The sequence below is a fragment of the Manacus vitellinus genome, unplaced genomic scaffold, assembly GCF_001715985.3.
Source record: "Manacus vitellinus isolate BGI_N305 unplaced genomic scaffold, ASM171598v3 scaffold_134_pilon, whole genome shotgun sequence".
Taxonomy (NCBI): Eukaryota; Metazoa; Chordata; class Aves; order Passeriformes; family Pipridae; genus Manacus; species Manacus vitellinus.
The window spans coordinates 61,720-73,619 of NW_021938973.1; the positions used below are offsets into that span (position 1 = coordinate 61,720).

The 11,900-nt window shown below is 55.7% G+C and overlaps 1 protein-coding gene across 1 annotated transcript; it reads right to left on the reverse strand.

Annotated features, from left to right (window-relative positions):
• On the reverse strand, nucleotides 1–8,441 carry RPRD2 (regulation of nuclear pre-mRNA domain containing 2; the record flags this gene model as incomplete). Its single annotated transcript, XM_029957990.1, has 10 exons — nucleotides 8,261–8,441; nucleotides 7,887–7,987; nucleotides 6,763–6,837; nucleotides 5,508–5,560; nucleotides 4,862–4,988; nucleotides 4,333–4,508; nucleotides 3,407–3,692; nucleotides 2,854–3,120; nucleotides 2,420–2,623; nucleotides 1–1,781 (listed from the first exon to the last, which is right to left on the reverse strand). Coding segments are annotated over exons 1-10 (3,249 nt in total), but the record flags the coding sequence as incomplete, so codon positions are not given.
• Between the last annotated feature and the right edge of the window lie 3,459 nt (nucleotides 8,442–11,900).

Genomic DNA, 11,900 nt, shown 5'->3' on the forward strand with positions numbered 1-11,900 from the left:
GTCGAAGGCGCTCCCGCCGCTGCTCAGCTCGAACCAGCCCGCCCGGCTCCCCTCGCGCCCGTGGCCCCGGCTGCCCTTGCCCAGCACCCGGATGGACTCCACGGTCTGGATGGGCTCCCCCGACATGCCCCGGCTCGAGGCATTGTGGTAGCCCAGCGTCTCGATGGGGGCCCCCTTCTCCTCGGTGCTGTCGGGCAGGTCCAGGCAGGAGGAGGACACGCGGGTCTCGATGCGATAGTGCTCCTCGGGAGGCTGCGGGTCCTTGGCGGCCCCGGACAAGCTCCCGCCCTCGCCGGAGCTGCTTTTGGGAATCTGCCCAAAGTGCTTCTCCTCGGAGGGCTTCCGGGAGGCGTTTTTGAGCATGTTCTTGAACTCGATGGTGGAGGTGGTGGAGATGGAAGAGCCCATGGGTTTGTCCCCGCCCGCTGCGGGCGCTCGGCCGGCAGGGCTGGGGAGGGTGTTCTGGGAGGAGAAGAGCGAGCGGTGGGGAAGCGCGTGGGGCGAGTCCGGGTATTGCTTCTGCGGGAGCCCGGGCTTGGGCAGGGTGTTGTGGTTGGAGTCCGGCGTGAAGAACACGTCGTTCTTGCTGGGCGACGGGGACCCGTCCGAGGCCGAGTCCTTCCCCCGGCGGCCGTAGCTCCCGAACATCCCCGGGGACGAGGCCAGCGGGTCGCAGCCCTCGCTCTGATCCAGGATAGACCTCATGGAGGGGGGGAAGGACGGCTTCACGCCGAACTCCTGCGACCTCTGGCCGTAGCTGGACAGCACCGGCTGGTACTCCGCTGACTCCGGGAGTTTGCTCGATTTTAGGATAGACTTGACGGGCTTCTTCTCCAGGTTCAGCATGGCCGAGGGCGGCGGCCCGGAGTAGTCGAAGTCACGGTAATCCTCGTCTTCTTGGAAAGACGTGTCTGGGTAAAACTTCTCCTGGGAGGAGTCCATCAAAGAGGAGGGAATCTCCCTGCTGTCCGCAGGCGGCTTGTACAGCCCGGCCGGAGACTCCCTGCCGAGGCCGAAGGGCCGGTAGCCGTGCACGGAACTGGGAAGTTCTTGGGAATATCCATCATCCCGGCCCTGCAGAGGTGACCTCGTGCTGCTGGGAGTAGAAGAACCAGGGCTCATGATTTTTGACAGCAGGGAGATCGTGTCCACGTTGCTCGATGTCGGCTTATCCATCATCTCGTCCTGGGTGGGTGTCCCACTCCGCTCGTCCCGCACCGGCGTCCCGTCCACATTGTCCATGGAAGTGCTGGTGGGACCACGCTGGAAGTCAGAGGTGTGACTCTCCGCTGCCATGCTGGACCCCAAGCTGCTGAGGATGGGAATATTCAAGTTCAGGCCACTGAAGCCAGGGTTTCCCTTCAGGAAATTGTGTATCTTCATCTCCAGGCTGGGAGAAGGGGGTTCTGATTCCAGCTTGGCTTTTGAAATTTCGGAGGACTGACCCAGTGGGGGTTCTGTTGGCAAAAGGGAAGAAGGACTGGTAGGGTGGGAACTGGAAAATCCCAGGGAATTGGTTGGTGGTTTAAAACTGGAGCTTGACAGTGCTGGGGTGTGTCCAATGGGAGCCTTATTGACTGAAGTGGAGGAAACCTCTGCGGTGGATGAGTTTGGAGAATAACCAAAGCTTTTGGATATAAAGGACTGTGGATTGGAAGGAACATTCCTCCCCTTCATGCTGGGCACAGTTGTGTTGGCTGGTGATGCCGAAGTGCTCTGGGAGGCGGGTTCGCCCGACTGGACGGTGTTTCCAGCCACACTCTGCAGCAGGGATGACAAACCTGGAAGACAGAACTGCATCAGGAACTCTGGAGAGGCAAATCTCCCCGAGCCGCTTCCAAGGGAAAGGCTCCCCTGTTTCCACTGTGGATGGCGTTCCCTAACACTTCCCCCACGCTCCAGCCAGGAAAAGGACTGGATTGTGCTGTGTTGACATTAGCACCCAGCAAGGTGCAACCTCCTGCCAGAGGCTCAGATTGATCTACAAATATAAATTACTCCATCGGGTCAGTTGGGCAAGAACCTGTCCTGGTCTGCAGCCAGGTGTGTGAAACCTGCCCAGCTGGCCAGGTGACCCATGCAAGGTGCCAGATCAGGAGCAGAACCTCTGGGAGCTTTGTGCACACGGAAAACACAGAGACCTCTTGGTCTCCTGTCCCGTTCAGGGGCCTCACATGGAGTGTTCTGGGTACGTGCAGTTCGGTCACGGCACAAGCAGGAGGAAGCACAGAGAAGTGACAGAACTCACTGGTCCATGACACATGTGCTACCTGAGAAAGACCATCTGCACGTGCCACAGGTGTAAAACACTCCAAGGAAGTTTTTCTCCCTCTGTTTTCACTTCAGGACAGGCAGAGCAGCACATTTCAGCCCGGCACCTTTGAACCCACCAGCCCTTGCCCAACACCCACGCCAGTACCTTGCAGTGCCGGCGCCGTCTGGGTCTGGGTTTTGGAGAGAGCCGACAAAATGCTTTCCGGAGTTATCTCCACTTTGGAGAGAATGTTTGCTAACGGATTCGAAGGAGCAGACGGAGTCCCCAGGACAGGAGTCTTCAGGCCACTGGTGAGAGCTGTGGGGCTGGTCGGGGTCCCCGGAGAGGGTCTGGAGGCAGGGCTCACACCTGGGACGGGAGCACACACCACTCACCTGAGCTGCCCCGCTAACCCAAGCGCTTCTGGCTCAGGTTTTCCACACACACCACTGAGCTCAGGAAGCTGACAGCGTGTGCCAGAGACCGAGCCAGAGCTCAGACAGCAGGAACTCACTCGTGTTTATTTTGAGACAATTAAAGCTCTGAACAATCACCCCGGTGTGCCAGCGCCGGTGCCCAAGGCCTGGCTCAGGACTCACCTGTGCTCTTCATCACCGACGTCAAACTGCTCAGGATGGAGCTGATCTTGGCCAGGTCCACGTTGGCCAGGTTGGGCAGGGCCAGCGCCGGTGCCGGCGGGACGGGCACCGCGCTCGCCGCCTTCGGAGCCGGAGGGGTCGGGGCCGGCGTTGTCACCGTCCCCGAGGCCGTGGCGGCCGCGGTGGCCACTGGGACTGCTTTGGGGACACTCTCAGTCTTGGCAGGTGCTGGGGCTGGAGCAGCCTGTTTGTCCTTCCTCTCCTCCACTGCAGCACAGAGAGGGGGAACAAGAGCAGAACTGTCACTGCTGGAATGACTTGGGGCACATCAGCTCCGATTCCCACTGATGTCAAAACACCTTGGATGGGTGGTTTGGGAGATGGGAACAATCCCGGCGGGACTGGGACTTCCCTGCTTGTGTCAAACCCAACAGCCCCATCCCACAGCCCAGCACAGGGTCTGTGCCTCCTCCACATCCCAAATGAGGTTGGGAAGGGCTGGTTTGTCCCGGAATTCCCACACGACAATCCCTGCTGCTCCCGCAGGACGTACCAATGATTTTGGACGTATCGTCCTCCACGTCAGAGAGCTCCATGTCCTCCACGTCCCGATTATCTGTCGCAGGCTCTGGAGTGACCATCTTGCGGCCTCCAGCTGCCGGGGACCGGGTGCTGTTCTCCTCTCCCATCCCCTGGAAAGGGGACTCGGAGCCCGTCGGAGACGGGGCGTCCATGCTGGGAGAAGGGACAGGAGACTCCTCGGGATCGGGAAGTGTTGCTTTCAGCTGGTCCAGCTTTTTCTTCAGATTGCTCACTCGATTAGCAAATGTTTTATAGGCCTAAGGAAGGAAGGACATCAGACTGGGGATCATTCCTGCCTCAATCACTTCCCTAAGGAAGCAGCACACACCTCGAGAAAACCACTTCCAATTCCCTGGACCCTGCAGCGGTGAGAACTCGGCTTGTCCATGTGACAGAGAAACAACCCCAAAAAAAGAAGATAAAACCTTTTTCCAGTGACTTGGAAGAACTTTCATAAACCCCCAAGTTTCTAACAAACACGTTCTGCCTGTCTAGGGGGGGGTTCCAGGAGGGTCTGGGGGGGATTTTGGTTATTTTTCCAACTCTCTACTGAATTCTTCATTTCTTTGCTCATCTAGTCCCCATGTGTATTGCAAGCTTCCAGAGTTCAGGATTTGTCACACTAACTGTAATTTTGCCCTGCTTATGAATCCAAGGGGGGCTCCAAAATTCCAGCAACACACACAAATCAAGCATCCAACCACTGGATTTTTGGAGCATCTCCTTGCCTTGCCTGACACCTCAACTCTGCTCTCTTTGGAAACCACCTGTACAACAGTCCCATGAACTTTTTAATTTGTGAACAGAGAGATGAGGCATTTTCCAGCCTCTGAGGGGCTCAGTGAACACAGGAAGACGCCGTTCCACCTGCAGAGGGTCAAGGAAAGGCTCACTTACATTCGCTACCACCTTGACTTCCTTGTACTGCGCCTCGTAGAAGATCCCGGCGTTCTCCAGCGCCTCGGTGAGCGAGGGGCCGTTCTTCACCTGCTTGTCCAGGCCGTTCACAAACTCCTCCAGCTTCGAACTCGCTTCCTCAAACTCCTTGGAGAACTTCTTCCCTCCCGTTTTATCTGCAGGGAGACGGACACCACGGGAATGAGCTGCCAGCTGCCAAACCAGAGCGTGACCTCAAGGGCAGCAGCTGGGACAGCAGATCCACACCCTCCCAGACCACCCCAGTGATCCACTGGGACCAAGGAGGAGGCCTTCTCTAGCACTGCATGTTGGTTTTTCAGCTAGTCATTAGCTCTGTCTGAGCTCGGGATCTGCAGGTTTCCACAAAAACTCGAACTAATACTTTTGGCTCAAGATTGGTGGTTCTTAACCCCGCTCCGAAATTCTGGCATTTTTCCAGCCATGCTCTGATTTCTGGCCTAGGGCTAAAGAGAAGTGAGGAGCTCCCACGACTCCCTCGGGGCTTTACCTTTCAAGCACTTGAGTGTCTCAGTGCTGCAAACATCCACCCTCATGGTGGAAAGCTGCTTCTCCTTCAGCTCTATCTGGTCTTCCGAGCGCTTGTACAACAGCAGCTCATCAATGAGGGACTGGGGCTGGGAAAAAAAAAAAATCAAACAGGAAAAGCATCCTCATCACATTCCAGGCAAGAGAAGCCCTGAACAGCACAGCCCTGCCTCCGCTCTGGCTCCAGGCCACTTCCAAGTGAGAGCTAACGCAGGAACCATGTGGATCTCTGGGTTTTTGACTGCAAATCTCACAGATCAGCAAAGCTGAGTTCAGGCAGGGGTTGCAGTTTCCCAAGTCTCCTGGCTGTTATGGTTAAGAGCAGGGACAGGCCTGTTTTATTTATTCCCTTTTTTCACTCCACAGGGGTCTGTGCATTTCATCAACAGGCCCTGCTCTGTCAGGGGATCAAATTTTGCTGAATTTCTTGCCACCAACTCCTCAGCCACCTCAAACTCCCCTTCACGAGGACGACCTGAGTATGACCAGCCCTCCCTGTGGGTGTCACTCAGCCCCTCAGGCACAGGCAGCTCTCGGGCTTGGGGTCACCCTACAAACCCCCAGGGTGGGGGTTAGTGCCCATAGGTCACTTCCACTCGCAGACTTACTCGGAATTCGGCGACAATCTTGGACTTCAGAGCAGCTTTCGGGTTGGTGGACGCTGCGGGGACAAAGGAAAAACGTGAAGAAATGAAGGATCCACATCCTGATGGAAAGTCAGTCCCAAAAGGCAGTCAGTCTAGTGAGAGATACTCTGAGGTAACTCAGGACAGACGTGCAGGTGGCAGTCACCCACCACATCCTCCCCTCCATGCAGGGGTCCCTCCTCGCTCCGGGTTCCCCCGGTAGCTCGCGGGGACACGGACACGCGCAGCCGGGTCGGGACCGAGGCCAACGAGTGACAACTGCTGCTCTTGGGTTTTGGTTTTTAACATGCTCTCAACACTTCCCGGGCACAGGTTTGCCTCGGGAAGACAAGTCTCTGCAAGGGTCCATCTAACGGCCTTATCCGAGGATTTACAGCTCTCTACAAGGAAGGGAATGTTATTCCCTCAGTGCCACACCTGGAGCTGACACGGAGCCCTGGTTTCCTGTGGGCAGGGTCTCCCTTGGGTACTTCCCAGGTCTGACCATGCTCAAAGCCTTAACAGCTGTCACCTCTCTGTGCTGACACCCGGTTACAGAGCGGGGGGACGAGTCCCGCTGGCAAGAGACACCAAATCCATCAGATTCTGGAGCAAACAGGAGAAACAGCTGATGAGAAGCAAAGTGCTAAACCCTCCATCCACGCTGGACACAGCCCAGTTCAGTCTGGGAATGCAGCTTGTGGTGTTCAGTAATAAACACTTCCAAACTCTGGTGACCTTGCTGATGTCCCACACGTCACACCTGATGTGCCACCACCTCGCCGTGGGGACCGCTCAGGGCTCTGGTGCACGGTGAGATCACTAAGGTCAGTTTATTAGAAATTCTCTCCTGGGCAGTTGGACTCCCACGTCCTGTCCCTGCACTCCCAGCTCCGAGTTCCTGGCTCCCAGCCCAGCCTGCTGGGACAGGTGTGTTCCTGAGCACGAGGGGAATGTCCACCTTCTGCTTCTCTCTGTCTTCTCTCCAGCTCTGACCAGTCTAACACCACTTTCCAGGAGGTTCCACCAGCTCCTTCCTCTCCTGTCTGCAACCTCTGCTCTCCTATCTTGTTTTTGTCTCACTTCTTTCCTTTACAAAGTGGTTTTGTGCCAACACCTCCTCGGTGTGCACATCTCAGGGCCTTCCTTAGCCCAGGTGCTCTGCCCTCAGCCTTCCTTCTGCTCCTCAAGCAGCCAATTTCTATATTAGTGCACAGAGTTCACAGTGGTTCCTTACTTTGTGATTTCTTCCACGGCTTATTCGGTTTGTTCAGAGACTCTTTCAGCTGCTTCTGAGTTTTGAAAGTGGTACCTGGAAAAACATTTCATTTTTGGCAGTCTGGCATTACGGGATCCCTGTCAGAATCTGGTTTTTGGTGCCGTATGGTTGCACGGTGGAAGAGTGAACAGAAATTTGTTTTAAAATACCTCGACCAACTTCCTTAGAGGAGCTGCTGGATGCCCAAGAGAACCTCAGTTTACTCAGGAATGCAGCAACCTGGGGGTGGTCTGCCATTTTTAAATCAAGTTTCTGTTTGCCCTTGCGCTACAGACAGTTCAAAAATCACAGTAAAAAGGAAAAACACAAGCAATCTGAAAATCAAACTCTTTAGGGGAGGCTGTAATGGAATCAACATTCAACAGGTAAGGAGTGCACGTTGGCAGAACAGCCACAATACCTGATTTACCTGGAACCTCAAATACCTTTGTTTTCAAGTTACAGAAATTGGAGATTTCAGACCATATGCACAAACTTCACTTCTCAGCATGCAACGCCCAGCTGGAGCCTTTCCTCACGCCACAACCTGGCCAGAGACCCCACCTTCCTCCTGCTGTGACCTCAGACCTCACCTGAGGGTCTCCTGAGCACCTTTAGCTCTCAATGATGTAAAGACAAAACCTGGACTAATTTCCTTCAAGTACTTGAGTACTGGTTAATTCCTGGGTTTAACTGGCTCTTTTCTAAGGGCTCGAGGACTCTTCACCCTCCAGCTTTGCTTCTGCCTCTTGCTGCCCCACAAATACTCAAGTTAAAACAACCTATTGCTGAACAGGACTCAGAGGCAGAGCCAGGGCACCCTGGTCAGGACGTGCAGGAGCACTCCAGCCTCACGCCCTGTTTGCTCCCAGCTGGAGCAGTTCCAGCCCATGTGGAAGGACTCACAGCTGCCTTTAGACAGGTACAGACGAGGTGAACCAGGAGAACCCAGCACTGCTCACGTACCACACCTGGCTACGTTCCAGCCTGTGCCAGGCACAAACGCCCCTCATCCTCCTCAGTGACCCCAGACTGTTTCCACAACCTCAGCGAGCTCACGTGTGGGTTTGGAAGGTGAGAAATACAAAGGGTAAGTGACTTACTCAGAGCTTCTTTCAGTGCCAGAATGGTTTCCTCGGGGTACACGTTTCTGTCCTCCCAGATTTTGAAGATTCTTTCGATGGATTTGGAAACGGATGGATCCCTGGAAGGCAAGAGCACAGTGGGCTCTCTCTGCTTGGTGCAAGGCTTCCCTCACACCCCTTCACGTGACAATTTGACCCACACCAGCCCCCTGTGCAGACCAAAGCCCAGCTCACTCCCAGCCCACTGCGGGAGAGAAGCGCAAACACAAGAGCTGTTCAAACAAAATCCCTGAAGTTCTGCTGACGTTTCTAGAGAGTCTCAGATGTCAGAAGAAAGATCCCCACTTTCTGAGCCATTCAGCCTTCCCACACCCCGGCAGTTCGTCACTCACTTCACTAACGAGGCGGCCTCGGGAAGCACCTCCGCGAAGGTGTCCCGGAAGACAATGGCATTTTTCCTCTTGCAGTTCTGTATGACATCATTGGCCAAGTAAAAAAGGTTCAGCCGATGAGGAAAGGCAGCTGAGGACAAAAGAAAACTCAGATTCAGCATCAGCCAGAAGTATCCCATCAGCTCTGCTTTGATCCCCACATCTCAGTGCTGCTTTTGGGAGTGTTTCAGCGTTCCCAAGGTCCAACAGGCAAAACAGGAGGTTAGAGAGGAAACCTTCCATTTACAAATAATTTCCAGATCTTCCCCAAAACCTCATGGCTCTCTTGGTTGCCAGGATTCCTGTCAGGAAGCTTAGCAACCTCCCTGGTCCAGAGCCCTGGGTGTGAGCTCATCCCTCACTCACAACCTGAAAAATTCCAAACCAGCCACAGCAGCAAATCGGCCTCTGGCACCCAGAACCAACCAAGAAGGAACCCAGGGCTCCCACAAACCCCAGTCTTGCCTTAGGAAAAGCCACTCCACAAGGATTTTCCAGCCAGCAGTCAGCTCATGCACTTTGATTGAAGGCTGACAGTTAAATATCACTGTCCTTTCTGCTGCAGGAAGGTGGGCAGTGCCCACCGAGCCCACTCGAGCAGCATCGTGGCCCCCAAGCCCATCCAAGCAGGGCTCCCACCAGGAACATTCCAACCATGTGGGCTCTGCGTTGCCCTCCCGACACCAGGGAGAATTTACACGTGGTTTGTTCAAAAGGAAGATCCCCACAGGAGATCCTCCTCTGCAGGGAAGAAGAGCTGAGGACTCAGCAAAGGCTTAGCTCGGGTGGATCCTCAAATCCCCACGGGTCGATGTCCTTAAGCCTCCCCAAGCTCCTGCCAGGGGCACCGATGCTCCTGGCCCTGCTGAGCGTCCCCACAAACCCAGGGGGGAGCAGGAAGCACCATCCAGCCCTGAACCTGGGACAGGCAGTCCTAGGGAAGTCCCTGCCCACACGGGAAGGGTGTGAGAGCTGAGCCAGGAGTCACCAACCACTGCCCCCACCAGCTGCTCCCCCCCATCCCCTGCTCCCACATCCCAGGAGGAGCTTTTCCAGCACAAACACAGCAGCCCAAGGACTCGTCCTCAGAAGCTGTTCCTCACAACCTGTGCCCCGGACGTGCTGACACGGCAGGTCGAGGTGGGTTTGCTGGAGCGAGGAATGCTCCGCTCTGCCCCGAGGGCTGGGAATCCAACCGGAGCTGGGCTGCCTGGCTTCCCAAAACAGTCTGGAGCCAGCTTCCCCCAAAACACCAGCCTGGATAATCTCCCGGCAAATCAGCCCATTGGAATGGGGTTTCTGGGATTTAGTCAAACCAGTGCTCTGGTGTCACCGGATGCTCCCTCCATCCCAGAGATGTTCCACCAGCAGAGAGCGAGGATTCCAGAGCTTAATAACATGAAACAGGTTTCAAAGAACTACAAACCTTTGATTCAAATGATCCAACATTTACACAGCAGGGAGGAACCTGGAGTGGAGCTCACGGAGCCCCACTCGCCCCATGGCCCAGCACCAAAGGCAGCCCCTGCCAGGGCAGAGCTGAGTCGGAGCCAAGAGTTATAAACCAAGGTACACCCAGAGCACCCAGGAGGAGAAATCCATGCTGGGCCCAGAGGGAGCCTGTGGAAAAGATCCACAGAGAAAACTGAGCACTGATAGGTCCAAGACACAACAGGCTGTATCCAACAGGTCCTTCATTACTCCAAGACTCCTCTGGGATTAAACCAGCAAGGAAACCCGGACAACAAACAGGGATCTGCAGAGCTGAGCCCAGCCCAGCCACCTCCTCCAGGCTGGGCCTTTGGGTTTCACAGCCTGTGGGTGGGTCCCGTTCAACTCACACCTACACGCTCCCACCAGACCCTCCTCGGCACAAACGCTCTGATTCCCGTCAGGAACTTCCCTATGGCAGCAACCCCCTGCAGGAACATTCCCGTCAGGAACTTCCCTATGGCAGCAACCCCTTGCAGGAACATTCCCGCTGGGAAGCTCCGGCTCGCTCGCAGGACAAGCCTTGGCTCCGAAGGGGGACGCCCAAGCCAAGAGCAACGTGTGAAATACCAGCACTCCTGTTTTTCCTGGAAGGACCAAATTCTGTGTCCCAGGAGCCATGGCCCTCCAGGTTCACCTGCACTTGCTGTGACACCATCACTGAACTCATCTGGCTGGGACAATGATGAGAACATGGAGAGGCTCTGGAGTTCCTGGGGCAGAGGACCATGAAGGGAAGAGCAGGGAAAAAAACCATGGAAGCAGGAAGGAACCAAATAATCAAGGGTCAGGGCACAGCAGCACCACAGCCACTGCCAAGGTTTGTCTTAGTGGGATAAGATGGTTAAGGAGGGACCTGGATAAACAGGAGGGGTGTGGAGGTGAGATCCTTGCGAGGGCTGTGAAGGGAAATCTTAAAGGAATTCCACAAAATCCAACAGGAATTCCAGGCTGGTGCCAAGGGCTCAGGACAGGAGCTGCCAGCCCAGCAGGGGACGGGAGCCAGGGCAGGATCAGGGCATGAAGGACCTGCAGGTGGGAACAGTTCAATGGCTTGGGAAGGGGGGAAGGAGTGATGGAAGAGAGGAGCCGGGATGGAGCTGTGAGAAGGGACACCATGTCCAGAGGAATCAGCACATCCCAAGAGGAGACAGGCTGAGTTTTGTTTGGAGTCTGTGAGCTCAGAGAGAGAGGGGGGAGAGGACCAAGGAATGTGTCCCAGGGACAAAGATTTCCAGGACAGGTGGCAGGGCCAGTAGGGCAGGAGAGTCCAGGGCCAGTGGGCTCCTGGGATCTCACCTTCCTCTCCTTAATCCCACAGTATACCAACAAGAAAACAACCCAAAATCCAGGGGGAGGAGGGTTCTGTGCATTCTGCTGCAGGGCCTTGACAGAGAAACCTGACTACCCCAAACTTTCCAAGAGGTTCAGCACACACCACATCGATGCTTTGGGATGGGAATGTTCTCTCTGTGTTCCCGCAGAGCAAAGCTTCCCTGAACTCCCATGACAACAGCCAAACCTTCCCACGGCAGCAGAGACAAGGCTGCTGTGCTGAGCCTCCTGCCAACACCAACCTTCCCCCTCCGGGGCACAAACCCCAGCCCTGGCACCCAAACCGTGCCCACGCCAGGCTGCTCTGGCCGGGCAGGGGACAGTGACAGGCCCTGGCCCATGACCCGAAGGCAGCATCCCCCAACTCCCAAAGCAGAGCTTTTGGAGATCATGGACTCAGGAGGACGAAGGTGCCACCACTGAGGTGCAGACAGGTACTTTGTGTCCTTCCAAGTGTGACGAGGTGATGCTGATGGGACAAGGGGGGACGTTTTCAAAGTACAAGAGGAGAGATTTACACTAGATGTCAGGAAGGAATTCTCCCCTGTGATGGTGGGGAGGCCCCGGCACAGGTTGCCCAGACAAACTGTGGCTGCCTCATCCCCGGAAGCCTCCAAGACTAGTTTGTAGCAACCTGGACTACTGGAAGGTGTCCCTGCTCATGGCAGGGGGTGGGACTGGATGGGGTGTAAGGTCCCTTCCCACCCCAGCTTTTCTGCAGCGCTGAGCACGACCCTGCTCAGCACCCACCGACCCCGGCGGTTCCTGAGCGCTC